The 14,650-nt window shown below is 39.7% G+C and overlaps 1 protein-coding gene across 1 annotated transcript in view; it reads right to left on the bottom strand.

Annotated features, from left to right (window-relative positions):
* The window catches only part of LOC127634342 (guanine nucleotide exchange factor VAV3-like), a 107,093-nt gene extending 92,926 nt beyond the window's left edge, over nucleotides 1–14,167 (bottom strand). Inside the window, exon 1 of the mRNA XM_052113854.1 lies at nucleotides 13,735–14,167. Coding sequence (XP_051969814.1) covers nucleotides 13,735–13,938 — 204 coding nt within the window. The 5' untranslated portion in view covers nucleotides 13,939–14,167. The remainder of the gene's footprint in view (nucleotides 1–13,734) is intronic.
* Nucleotides 14,168–14,650: the final 483 nt, after the last annotated feature.

Below are 14,650 nucleotides of genomic sequence, written 5' to 3'. Positions count from 1 at the left end.
ATAGCATTCTACCATACTACTCAACATTTCTGTGTAGCCTATGCATAGAATACTACATTTGCCAGGATGTGCAGTATTTGACAGAAATACTACAAGGAACACTGAATGCCATGATGCAAATTGCTCAATGAGACCTTTTATTCTGTGACTCATTATTTGATTGGACTGCCAAAAGATGGGGCATTTTTATACAAAATTAGACTCAATTGCAGTCTAACTTCTGTTATGAATCTTGGAAAAACATCCGCGTTCGGGAAAAAGGTGGATCTTAGCCGGTAGTTTTCACACTTGAAGACATAAGCAACAGAAGTAATTGGCTTATAGATGTTAAGGCACAGTAACTAATAAGCCAAATAAGCCTTTATACTAGTAATGGAGCACTCAAGTGCTGTGCGTTCAAGTGATTTTAGTTGGAAAGAACCGACCCGTTTTGCAATTTCACATTTCCAACTCATATTTAAAATTTAGTGGTGGCATTCGCGGCATATCTTTCTGACATGACTTGAACGCACTGTAAGAGTTACAGAGAGGCTGGAAAAAGTTAAAGAAAAATTGACTAATATTGTGGACTTCAGGGGGAAAAATAATATGCTGCAAAAATGTAGTATATAGCTCCTTTATAGTCACACATTTGCTCCAAGTTTCGTTTTTTAACCCTGTGCTGCTCACAGAGCTTTCATGGCAACCAATCATATCAGTACGATTTTCAAGGCGAAGGCTGAAGCATTAATATGATTCACTGGAATTGATTCCCGATTTTCTCTACATCTCAGTAACTTCTGAGATCCTCTTAAAAAAATTGTTTTAAAAGCACAAAGAAATCTCATTTACAGGTGTAAGAAAGTCAAAGGTTTTTTATATCAATGACATGATATAAAGTCACATTTACAGAGTTAATTCCTGTGTATGGGGAGCACCAGTGTGAGCTGTACTGTTTTCACCCTGGTTTAACCAAGCAGACAACTAAACAAGCCATTTTGTCAAAACAATGAGATGAATAAAGCATCAGTCTGCAAAGATCCAAGGAGGCCTTCTCCATAAAATCTGCTTTGTTCAATACATTTTTAAGCTCCATTTATCTGACATCTGTTAAATGGATTTATGAATTGTAATAGAGTCCATAAATGGCCTCCAAAGTCTCTTAAAAGTGGTCTGATAAAATCAAGATTTAGCACTAATAATGCTAACAACAATGAAGTGGTGCAGTGGTGTAAAGACCCCATGAAATAGCTGTGACGATGCATTTAATTTTTATGTGCTGTGTTGATGTAATTCATGTTGAAACAGGAAAATAGCCAATAGCATTTAGTTTACGCCAAAGTCATGAACCATGAGCTATCTCAGAGGCAGGTGGTACTGGGGGTTAGGGCTGAAACGATTAGTCGATGTTATCAACAACGTCGACAATAAAAAATTGTTGACAAAAATGTCCGTTGTCGATTAGTCGTTTGATCTAATTTAATGTAACATGAGATCACTTTAAACTCTAATGATGAGAGCAGCACTGCAGCTCGCACCTGACTAGGAGAGGAACAATTATACAGCTCACAGTCCAGATGCGCTCTAAACTTTCCAAACATATTCAGGTGATGTAGATCGCAAAGTATGGGAGAATTATAATGCAAAAATACAAAGGAAGTAAATACAGAAGCACTCTCGTTGTGGAATAAGAAGAGCCGGTAGCCGCTCTGCTGAAGCAAAACTTACATGTCGAGCGTCTTTAAAGGACGTTACATCTTAAATGCAGTTATATTTAATGTGTTATAGCTTTATTAGAGTTCAAATAATATGGAAGCAGATCATGTAAATAACTACAAACTCCGAAACTGGCATTTCTCTCTGCGGTCAGCGCCTCTTCGATGAGTTGCGCAATTGTCCCGATCTAAGAGGGAGATACTGAAACTGCATCCGGCTGATGCACACTCTGTCGCGGGGGCGCTTGCCCCTCGAGCACACACACTTACTGCAGCTAGATTATAACTGTCTATAACTGTATATTGTCTCGCGACTTATTGAATCATAATATATGTCACTGTGCATTTCTTATCGTGAAGAAAATTGGCAAAACAGCTTTTTTACAAAATATGTTTTTGATTTGTTTTTGTTTTGGATTATATTCTTATACAAATATGTAAAACACTTTTAAAACAATGTAAACATTTTTAGCAACTATACTGCAGAAGAAAAAAAATTGTTATCCGAGAATGTTGAATATAATATTAAAAATATAAATATTTTAAAATATCTCAAAATCCTTTAAAAAAAAAAAGATGCATTTACCTGAGAAGCAGCATAAAAGACATTTAGACTTTCTTTTAGAGAATAGATCTTGAATATAAGTATATTTTGTCATTACTGCACTGGAAGAAGTAAAACTAATAAAAAAATACACTTACTGTGTATTTAAGACACATTCTCTTAAAGTGTAAATATCTTATAAGTTGCTTCTCAATTAAATGTATCTTGTTTTAAGGATTTTTAGACATTTTTAAAATGGAAAACAAGACAAACACTTGATAACAACAGGATCTTTTTGCAGAGAATTTCTTAATTACATTTATAAAAAGTATTTTTCCCCCTTTAAATTCAGTGAATGTCATTTAGAGGTATTTTTAAAAGATAATTTTTTCCTCTTTATTGTTAGTAAGCACGTTTAATTCAACCTTTTAAGTCGGGACACATGCAGAATGATCGGTTAAGAGCTAACAATTAATCGTTGCAATAATCGCTGAATAATCGAATAACCGTTCTAATAATCGTTAGATTAATCGATAATCAAAATAATCGTTAGTTGCAGCCCTACTGGGGGTATGGGACGATTTCATTCTACAGAACATTTTATTGGACAAAAATGTGGACACAATTGAAGTGATTTTAGGTTTAAGGGTAGCTACTCTAGCATATAGGCTTCAGTAGATATGTCTTAAAGCAAACAGACATGGGCTTAAAGCCAAAAAAAATGGGCCTTTAAATCCTTCAAAGACCTTCTCCACCCAACTAAATGGTTTCACCTGGGATTTTATTTAAAGCTTAAGGGAATTTCTATATAAAATATTTAATTAGCTATGCTTAACATTGTCTCAAAGCAGTTCTCTGTTGAACAAAAAAGCAATAATTTAATCCCAGGAAAAATCTATGTTGACCTTGGATGCATGCATCCTATTGATTTTCGGAGCATATTTCCGATGCTCCAGCTGATTGTTCTCGTTAAGTATGGATGTTTGCTCTGGACGACACATTGCATGGCATCACATTGTTTCGTGGTGTATAAAAAGGCCAGGAGGAGCAGAAGATAAATGCTGACTGGTGGCTAAAATTCCATCACTGGCAGATCCGTGGTGATTTGCCCTTCACAGGCCACTGCACATGGTTTACACAACACTGTACGCCACACATGAAAGAGTGAACTAATGGTGCAATGTGTGAGAACCTCTGATAGTCGCCACTGAATGGGACATTTTTACACAAAATTAGGTTAAATAGCAAAATAACTGTTCTTTCTGAGATAACAAATGTTATTTCTGAGATGCCGTTCGCTGAATTAAACATGAAACTTAATGAGGTCATGTGATAAGAGCATATGTAGCATAGTACTTTAAGTTTAGTACTAAGTAAGTTTATCGCAGCGTTTTATGAATTCTTTACATACTTTTTTTAATTAGCAGGCAGTATATACAGCGCAGTATATTACTGCTAGTATTCCATTCCGAAGTACTTTCCTCTAGATGTCAGACCGACTACAACTCTGATCATCGCTGTAGGGCACATGTCAGGTAGTGTTTGTGTACTTCATAATTTGTACTTCAAAGAGAGGCAGTCTGACTGTTCAGTTCACCAAGATCTTAAAGTTGTCATCTTTAACAGTCTTTCAGATTCGTTTGGCAGATTGTTTTTGAATCCACTTAACTGTGAGTGTTAACTTAACTCAAAATGTCAATTCTCTTATTTTACTTCAGAAACCTCTCTTCTCAAATGCAGCAGCACTATGGAATGAAATGTGATATTAGTAATTCTCTAGCATTCTGGTGGAATTCTACCCATGCCAAAGTGTTTTTACAGCTCCTGTTCATGGTCTATTTTTAACCTGACTGATTGCATTGTGTATCGTGTTGTCATTTCCCCACTGAAGGCTTAAAGTAAAGGTTACTGCAGGCCTGCAGGTTGTGTGTGTTGAAGTGAACATTTGTGATGGATCCTAGGTCAATTTCCTTTTGAAAGTGAGCATCACTATACCATAACAGTGACTATTTAGCAAAGACGGGCCACATCTTTTAAAATGAATGGGAGAAATTGGAACACCCTACAGTCAGCAGATTTAGAAGAGGAAGACCCGCCTTACAAGAAAAAGTGCCAATCGCCTTTTAGATACAGACATCACCTGTCAATCAACTCGAGAACGTACATGCGCATTATTAGCCATACAAGCCTAGAAAACAGAGTTTTGAGCAAATCATGCTCAAATTTTTAGCATGATTTGAGCTAAAGAAGCACAGGTTATGATACCAGTGTTGTCAGATTTTACTGCTGATTTGAAATATGTTCTTTGAACCACCAACCCTTTTGGAGAGTTCAGTCTTTCCTCATTCAAGTAAATAGGATCTGTACTTGTATGCAACTTGTTTACAATGAATAGCTGCCCAGCCTGCCCGAAAGCATTCCAAAGATGGCCGGCGAGTGGACTGATTTGCTAAAAACTAGCTAACTTCTTTTAGCGCACCTAAAAGTTATGAAATGTTTTGACATTTTTGTTCTGCTGAGGTATATGTTTTGGGATATTTCTCCTGTTCGCACACACCCAATTCTTGTGCTAGGAGAATCCGGCTTCTCAAGTGTTGATGACTGGTTAAAACTTATCATAGGTTTGGTTTAGATGTGACATTATTTATTTAATTGTTTTATTATTAATTATTTTCCTCAACCATCTAATCTTCAAGTTTGGCTTTTGCCATTGTATAAATTAGATAAATTAGATTAGCATAAAAATAAATGCTTATTGCTGTTAAGACTGTTGAAGTAAATAATAATTGTGTGTCAAATATTGCCTACAGTTTTTTTGCTTTTAATTCATTTGGAACGACCCTCTGAGTAGTGTCTCCTTTCCATAGTGCCCTTTAAGGGTGCAAGAACAGCATTTGATATATACAGTATTGTTAATCTCAGCAGCTACAAATGTAGCCATCATCAAAAAGCACAAGCAAATTTGCCATGTAAGCACAGAGCAGGATAGCGCCATTTTTATTGGCCATTTAAGAGGATACACAGTGGATTCTAAATCTGAGCTACAATTAAATCTCATCATTAATGATCCTTTCTGTTCACCTAATATCATCAGTGTAGACCGTAAATGCTTTTACAATGTTTAGAATACAATCCAAATCTCATAAAATGGGCTGGGTATAGATTTCCCAAACATAATAATCATGGATTTTCTGAAACAAAAGAGCTTTTGCTTGAATGCGGAAATGTCTGCCTTCATTTACAAATCCTAAGTGTCTATTCCTCAGTGACCAGACTAATTCAAACAGACTAAAAACAACCATATTGATGCTGTGACCAGTCTTTCACCTCCTCTGAATCCAAAAAGACGCTTTTAACAGACAGACTCTAACTCATATATGTAAAGTGCAGTATTTTGTAATTTACAGAAATCATCTAAGTGGCCACTGGACACAAAAAAATTAAAGAATATACTATGAAAAGTGTCCAGGATGCTGTATAATGGCCTAGAACCTGTCACAAATATTTTGTAGATCACATCCCATCAGAGTATGAGGTCACTTTCATAGTTTGGTTTAGATAGGAGTTCCCTCTAGTCAGATTTTGTAGGTGTTGCCTATTACTTCACTGCAAAGATAGACCAAATTTGAAGTGCTAGAATTTCTGATGTTTCAGCACAGTGTAGTCAAGAGTCTCTAGAGGACGTTTAGTTTAATTTCCTTCCTACATCCCATTTCCTCATTTCCCCGCCGGGCGTCACTGCTCGGAAACTATCTGCCCAACGAGTGGGCGTCAGCATATGTGTTTCCCCCTCCAACCAAAAGATGAGACAGTGAATATACGGCATTACACTGACAGTGCTAAACAAACCATATGGTAGTATTTCTGCAGGTCGCTGTCCTTTTTTATTGCTAAGACATTGTTCTTTATGCACCAACTCTTTCTTAGTTCCTTAAGTGAAATAAACAAACACAAATGAGACAATTGTTGACATGCAAGTCAAGTCAAGTGGCATTTATTGTCATTTCAACCATATACAGCTAGTACAGTACACAGTGAAATTCTGTGAAAAAGAGTGAAAAACAACATAAAACAAACACAGAACTACATGAGACTACACAGAACTAAATAATACCTACACAATTCTACATAAAGTGCACGTGCAAACATGTCCATACAGTACAAGATGGTACATTAATTGCTAAAACAGGACAATAGGCACAGTAAGAGACAGTACAGCGTCGACCAGTACACATTTCTGGTGTGAAAGTGTCCGATAAAACAGGTAGTGCAAAAAATATATTACAATATAATAGAAAATGCTGTGAATGTAAACATAACATACTATGACATAGTATTCAGCAGATAAGCTTATACCATATATGGACATATCAGTTATTGGGGTAGCAGTCATGTGGAAAGTGACAAGATATTAAGTACAATATTTATTCAACAGTAGCTGCAAACAAATTCCATGTTGATAATACAGAAATGTGCAAAAATTGCAAAGGGAGTCGGATGGTGCTCAGTTGAGTGTGTGTGTGTGTGTGTGTGTGTGTGTGTGTGTGTGTGTGTGTGTGTGTGTGTGTGTGTGTGTGTGTGTGTGTGTGTGTGTGTGTGCGTGTTTTTGTGATTTACGAGGACAATTTTGTAAGTTACAAACTGGTAATTACAAGGTTATTATGCTATAAATGTGATTTATGAGGACATTTATAGTGTCCCCATAATTCAAATCACTTAAAAATCATACTAAACAATGTTTTATTGAAAATGTAAAAATGCAGAAGGTTTTCTGTGAGGGTTAGGTTTAGGGGTTGTGTTAGGTTTAGAGGATAGAATCTATAGTTTATACAGTATAAAAGTCATTATGTCTATGGAAAGTCCTCATAATGATAGGTAGACCAACATGTGTGTGTGTGTGTGTGTGTGTGTGTGTGTGTGTGTGTGTGTGTGTGTGTGTGTGTGTGTGTGTGTGTGTGTGTGTGTGTGTGTGTGTGTGTGTGTGTGTGTGTGTGTGTGTGTGTGTGTGTGTTGTCAGTCCAGTCTCTGAGTATTGAGGAGTCTGATGGCTTGGGGGAAGAAACTGTTACACAGTCTGGCCGTGAGGGCCCGAATGCTTCGGTACCTTTAGCCAGATAGCAGAAGAGTGAAGAGTTTGTGTGAGGGGTGTGTGGGGTCATCCTAGATGCTGGTGGCTTTGCGGATGCAGTGTGTGGTATAAATGTTTATGATGGAGGGAAAAGAGACCCCAATGATCTTCTCAGCTGTCCTCATTATCCTCTGCAGGGTCTTGCGATCCGAAACAGTGCAATTTCCAAACAAGGCAGTGATGCAGCTTCTCAGGATGCTCTCGATAGTCCCTCTGTAGAATTTGGTGAGCATGGGAGGTGAGAGATGAGCTTTTCTCAGCCTTCGCAGAAAGAAGAGACACTGCTGGGATTTCTTGGTAACGGAGTTGGTGTTGCGGGACCAGGTGAGGTTCTCCGCCAGGAGAACACCAAGGAATATGGTGCTCTTGACGATCTCCACAGAGGAGCCGTCGATGTTCAGCAGAGAGTGGTCTCTCCGTGCTCTCCTGAAGTCATCAACCATCTCTTTTGTTTTGTCCACGTTCAGAGACAGGTTGTTGGTTATGCACCAGTCTGTTAGCCACTGCACCTCCTCTTTGTATGCTGACTCGTTGTTCTTACTGATGAGACCCACCATGGTCGCGTCATTTGCAAACTTGATGACGTGATTCGAGCTGTGCATTGCTGCACTGTCGTGAGTCAGCAGAGTGAACAGCAGTGGACAGAGCACAAAGCCCTGGGGACCTCAGTGCTCAGTTTGATGGTACAGATCCTGCTCCTGATCTGGACTGATTGAAGTCTCCCAGTCAGGATGTCCAGGATCCAGTTGCAGAGGAAGGTGTTCAGGACCAGCAGGTTTAGCTTTCCAGTCAGGTGTTGAATGCTGAACTGAAGTCTATCAACAGCATGTAACGTATGTTTCCTTTTTGTCCAGTTGTCTGAGGGCCAGATGGAGGGTGGTGCCGATGGCGTCGTCTGTTGAGTGGACAATATGCGAACTGTAGGGGGTCCAGTGAGGGGGGCAGCTGGGTCTTGATGTGCCTAATGACAAGCCTCTAGAAGCACTTCATAATGATGGGTGTGAGTGCAACGGGTGTTAGTTTAAGGTAGATTACTGAAGACTTCTTCGGCACGGGGACAATGGTGGTGGCCTTGAAGTACGTTGGACCGATGACGCTGCTCCTCAGGGAGATGTTGAAGTTATCAGTAAGAACATCCGCCAGCTGTTCTGCACATCCTCTGAGCACTCTGCCAGGAAGATTGTCTGGTCCAGCAGCCTTCCGTGTGTTGACTCTGCATAAAGTTTTCCTCTCATCAGCCATTGTAAAACATAGAACCATTTCGTTGGAAGGAGGTGTGGTATTCCTCGCTGCCACGTCTGGAAAGGAGGCATCACTGTCACAAGCAGGTGATGTAGTTCTGTAATTGGTTATGGCCTGGATGCCCTGCCACATGCACCATGTGCCGCCACTGTCTTGGAAGTGGCTCTTGATTCTCTGGCCATATGCGCATTTTGCCTCTCTGATGGCCCGGGACAGTTTGGCCCTAACTTTTCTTAGGGCCGCCTTGTCGCCTGCCCTGGTCTCAGGTCCTCAGACATGCACCGCGGATATGCACCTCCGCGGTCATCAACAGCTTCTGTTTGGAGCATATGATGATGGACTTGGAGAGTGACATCATCAATGCACCTACTGATTTAGCTGGTCACTGATGTTGTGTATTCCTCCAAGTTGGTGGAGTCGCCATCGGTGACAGCCTCTCTGAACCTGTGCCAGTCAGTGTGCTCAAAACAGTCCTAAAGAGCAGAGATGGCTCCTGCTGGCCAGGTTTTTAACCTGCTTCAGAACTGGTTTGGAGTGTCTGACGAGCTGTCTGTATGCTGGGATTAGCATAAGCAGAGATGTGGTCTGAGTAGTCGAGGTGGTGGTGGGGCTCTGCCCAGTATGCACCGGGGATGTTTGTGTAAACAATATCCAGTGCGTTCACACCTCTCATTGCAAAGTCCACATGCTTATGAAATTTAGGGAGCACTGACTTGAGATTTGCATGGTTGAAATCTTCAGTGACAATAATCAGTCCGTCAGGGTGTGCGTTCTGCAGTTCGCTTATAGCCCCATACAGTTCACAGAGGGCCTCCTTAGCATAAGCACTGGGGGGAATGTACACTCCGATTACGAGTTCAGTTGTTAATTCCCGTGGTAAATAAAATGGTCTGCATCTAACAGTCACAGCAATGAGCAGTAACTAGAAACGAGCACCGAGTTCTTGCACCCTTCCGTGTTGATGTAAACACACAAGCCACCACAGTGAGCCTTACCACACAGAGCTGCATTTCTGTCGGCGTGAAACAAGGCGAGCACGTCTAGCTGAATGGCGGCGTCCGGAACTCTGTTGCTGAGCCACGTCAAATCAAAGACGCAGCAGTCTCTAAACTCACACTGCATAGTCTGCTGGAGACGGATGTAGTCCAATTTATTGTCCAAGGAGCAGATATTTGAGAGAAAGATAGATTGGAGAGCCGGTCGGCTAGGGTTTGTTTTTAGCCTAGCATGGACCCCTGCCCTCTTGCTGCACTTCCGCTTCCTCGCACATCGCTTACAACATCCCCTCCCCCGGCCACCGGCATCATGCGCCGCCGATGCCTGGTCTCCACAGGAAGCCCCTACGCTCAACTACCCACACACCCCACCAAGAGCAAGAACCATATTATAGCGGCCAAAATGCCATTTACCTCATGTGATTATGCCCTTCCTAGCAACCGGGCCAATTTGGTTGCTTAGGAGACCTGACTGTAGTCACTCAGCACATCTATCATAATTAATCATTATATAATCTGTCCTTGAGTACATCTGCTGTGAAGTGTAAGGTAAGATTTTGTTTTCATTACAGCATGCATTAAAGAACTCACGCTGGATGGTCTGTCAATACAGGAGAAACTCACATGCAAAAAGGTTAAAAACTATGGAAAACTATAAAACTCTTACTGCTGTCAGCCGATTAAAATTTGAAATCGCAGTTAATCGCATAATTTCTTTATAGTTAATCACAGATTTTGAAAGTGCTTAAATTACAAAGTGCACTTATTTACTTGTTAGGAAAGAAAACAAAACAATATGTAACAATAATGCTACATTAACATTTACCAAACAAAGCCTTTCACATTATAAAGATAGAAATCCACTAATATATCACCAATTCAAGTAACATTGAATATGTCGCCAAGTCTAAGTGGGAGGTTGACTAATTGAAAGAACTAGTTCCCCCATAGGTTGCATATTCTTTGCAATGTGCATCAAATCTCTTAAACTATCATCCTCCACAATATTAATCAGCCGGCAGACTGTGGCTATCTGCTTTGCTATAGCAATTGTGCAGCCGCATTCATGGTTCGCGTCTGCGTGTAAACACCAGGGTCAACACCGCTTAAAACTCCACAAGAAAAGCACTTGCATACAACATCTTGATCTGCATTTTTGTGATAGCTTAGATTTTATGTGCTTCTGTGGTAATTAAATTGTGCATTACAGAGGCTGCAAAGTACTTGATTTCAATAACAAGTCCCTTCTGGGCTTGTTTTGTACAACAAATAACTTTAAGAGGTCCTTTCCCCATCATTTGATCACTGACACCGCTGTACAACACGGCTCTACAAACTATTAATTTAAGGACGTTGATAATACATGAAGAATCAATATATTTTAAGTTTATTGCAAAATATTCAGATATATGCAAACATACAAGCAGAGTGAGAGTGTAGGGCGACCAACTTGACTGCGTTATTCACAGTGCATCATGGGAGTGGGCGGTCGCTGCATAGCTTTTTTGCTGCAGGTTGTTTGCCGCAATTCTCTGATTGGCTGATCATTTCCCTTAAGGATCATAGGTAGTGTAGTTCTTTACCAGGAATTCTGCTACTAAAATTTTTTTTTATAAAAAATGTATGAGACGTTTTTTATAAAGTTTAAATAATGTGATCTTCAACAGAAGAAGATATCATTAATTAACAACCTAATCAATGATATCTCCAAATCCATCTTAGGCGCCAACAACTAAGTCAACAAAGCATACAATGTTTTGATAAACATATTATTTGGCAATCTTATTTTGGGAAAAAAATAGCTTCAAGTGAAATAACATCATTTATCAGTAATTTTAAGCCATTTTCCCTCCATTTACTATTTAATATACATTTAATTTCTGGAGCCTGCATTTAAACCAGACTTTTTCACATGTAACCACATACCGAACAGCAAGCTCTATCACAGGCAGAAATGCTTCTTTTAAATACCAAATAAATTATCCATAAAAAACTTCACTGGTTGAAAACGAAATCTTACATCTGTTCATACCTAAATCAAGTTTTGACTCCCTGCCAAACACCTGTTGCCGTTTCCTTCCACTCTTCTCGCAAGTGCACATGTTAAACGGAAGAAGATCACAACTTAGCCACCGTCTGCGTGAGAAGGCACTTGCATTTGTGGCTTCTAAAACTTGCACTTCCATGTTTCACATGTTTCAAACCTGCCCATGAGCTTCTCTGTTCGTTGGTTCACACAGGCCTAAAGGTAACTGTGAAACAGTGTAAACCTCCTCCATAAACACCCTGCCTATGCTATATGGCTCCTGACATTAATGTAGAAATTTCAGGGGGGGAGTTGTGCATTATATTTTAATTACACGGCTATTGGTGAAGTGAAGGGAAACTCAGGGCCTTGGAGGGGCTGTGGTGAGGTGGGGACTCCAGCTTTGTGTTTGGTCTCTTCACAGCTTTTGTCTGAGCTGGTCCCGCGGGACAGTTGCCTTTGTGTCCCATGTGCGGTAATGAGTCTATGATAAAATAGCTGACAAAAACCTCATAAATAATTCATGCTATGTTTCAGATGTTGCCCTAAGTAATGGAAATTTCACCTCCATCAAAACACTGTTTTACACATACAATTTGCTAAATGTTTTGTCTCCTTTCTAGCGCACTTTCATGCATACTTGGTTTTGGTGAATGGAGGAACTTCAACAGTACTGCAGGCAAAAATTATTGAACTATCTGCACTGAAAAACAAACTATGATATAACTTAACAAAATGAAAACATTGCTGATGCAATCAGAGGCAAGATGATGCCTTAAAGCAAAAATGACATTCTTTTAGATCATCTCTCATTTTAAACGATGGGCATCAATGGCAACTACCCTTTAATAATTGTAGAATATACTGTATATAGAGTTATCATTTATCTGATTCTCAGTTCTATTCTCAATTCGATTCAGTTTTAAAAACTAAAATCTTTTTGTAAATGCTTCTTGGAATCCATTTGCTCACAGTGACGGAGCATTCAGCCACATTGATCTTAATGCGTAAAGGTCTAATTTCATCACAAAGTGCATATGTATGTGTCTAGACACTAACTAGTATCCGTTTGCTAAAAAGAAGGGTAGCTGACATGAAAGACTTTTGGAAAGTTGCTGTGTAACATGCTATACGCAATCTCTATGTCCATGCAGCTTTTATCACCACATGTAAATTAAATTGAAGACTATTTGTACTTTTAAAAATTTATTGGTCACATCAAAGGGCCATTTAAAATGAACTATGGTGAATGGTGTTTAAAAATAGAGCCAGTTATGAAGAAATTATGACCAGTGACAGGACCTAAAGATACATTTTCCCTTATCCATTCGTATTTGAATGTAACATAAAATATTGAAGTTGATAAACAAAAGTAAAGATTTGTCTGACGTCACTGAGGATATCGGCCAGTCTTGTGAAATTTTTGAATGTTGACAACAGAATTGGCCCCATGTGAGAGGGACAGTAATAAGGTCCAGGCTTTGAGCAGATGGTGTTTGACAACACTGAGCGAGGGACATATCAGAGGTCACTGTTTTCAATAAAGCAGCTTCCCGCAGACACTGAAACTAATCTTGCTCTCACCTGACAGGAAAAGAGACCAGGCTAAAACAGCTTTCAACTGACCCTCACGTCCCTCTGTGAAACAGATGGCTAGTTTCATGATACTGTCTGTGTTGGCAAACGTACTTTATCGTTGTAGGTTGAATTATCATCATCACATTTAAATTCTTTGGATTCGTTTTTACATAAATGTCTTTCATAGAAGGCAATATTGACACACCGGAAGTAAAAAAAAACTCCTTATTTAACGGTAGCATCTTTCACAGGGTTGCTGCATTGCTCACATTCACAGATAAGCGGCAGAAGTTAGCATAAAAATAACGGTAGCCTACACTATTTCTTGTAAAAATATAAACTTTCTATGTGATGTATAAGCGAGAAAACAGCGCTGATTTCACCCCTTATATATTTAGCATTATATATGTTCAGGAAAAAGCTTAAAAACACCACAATTGTTGAGTTTCACTATGAAGCTCACTGTATACACAACTTATTGCCCCTCCAATCTAATGCAACGGCCTTAGTTTCAATGCATCACAAACCTGTGACATCTGTGGTCTTAGGTTGATCTCCCTCAGGTTGATGGACTGGGGTCTTAGGTTGTTTAGGAGCTGGCACAGGAGGACCCCATCCCGCAGGGTCTGTGCCAGATCGAACACTTGAGCGGACTCCCATGTCACCCGATGGTTCGGCGGGAGCACCTTACAATTGATCAGCCATAACGAACACTGTCTCCAATGCTCCATCCTGTCCAGTAATGCACAATTAAAGATTTAACACCAATCGTTTGGGCATGAATGTGAAAAAAGACCTCCGTTAAGCCAAAGCACAAGCGGAGTCTCTGCGTCGCAGAACACAATAACGGGAGATGTATTCACTGGATGATGTTTAGAGGGTTGAAGCACCAGCTGAGAGTGGATGATCCTTGTGCTGCTACTCGGCTTGTTCGCTCTTTCGCCTCTTCTTTTCGCACTCTCCTCCCCGTGCCCTCCCCTCTCTCTCCGCTGTCTTCCTGCTTCAGTTCAGATGTTCCGCGTATTGCGCGTCTGGCTCGCTTCAAGCTCTGTGATATGGAGTGACATATGTGCCAAAATTCTGAGCACGCAAAATTCACTCGTTCTCTCTCCTCGTATTCCCTCTGCGTGCGCTGCTTGTTTTCTTTTCTAACTGGTTACAGTGGTCCCATGTCCCAGATGGGAGTGAGGTTTAGGGGGTTAATGAAAATTAAATTTGATTGTTTTTTCACATCCCCAAATAATAATTTTAAATTTTGTTTGAAATATATGTCATTTGCCCTTTGACCTAAGCAAACATCATTTATACATGACAATGGACTACAATTTTTAAAATCTCATTACAGCAATAGATTGTGGCAGGAGATATCTAGATTTATCAATAGAACAAATTGTTTAGTGGTTTAAAATTGTTCTAAGAATTGTTAAAAAAAATTATTATTAC

This window comes from Xyrauchen texanus, chromosome 41 (genome assembly GCF_025860055.1).
Source record: "Xyrauchen texanus isolate HMW12.3.18 chromosome 41, RBS_HiC_50CHRs, whole genome shotgun sequence".
In the NCBI taxonomy this organism is placed as follows: Eukaryota; Metazoa; Chordata; class Actinopteri; order Cypriniformes; family Catostomidae; genus Xyrauchen; species Xyrauchen texanus.
This window is presented reverse-complemented; position numbering and strand designations above follow the sequence as displayed.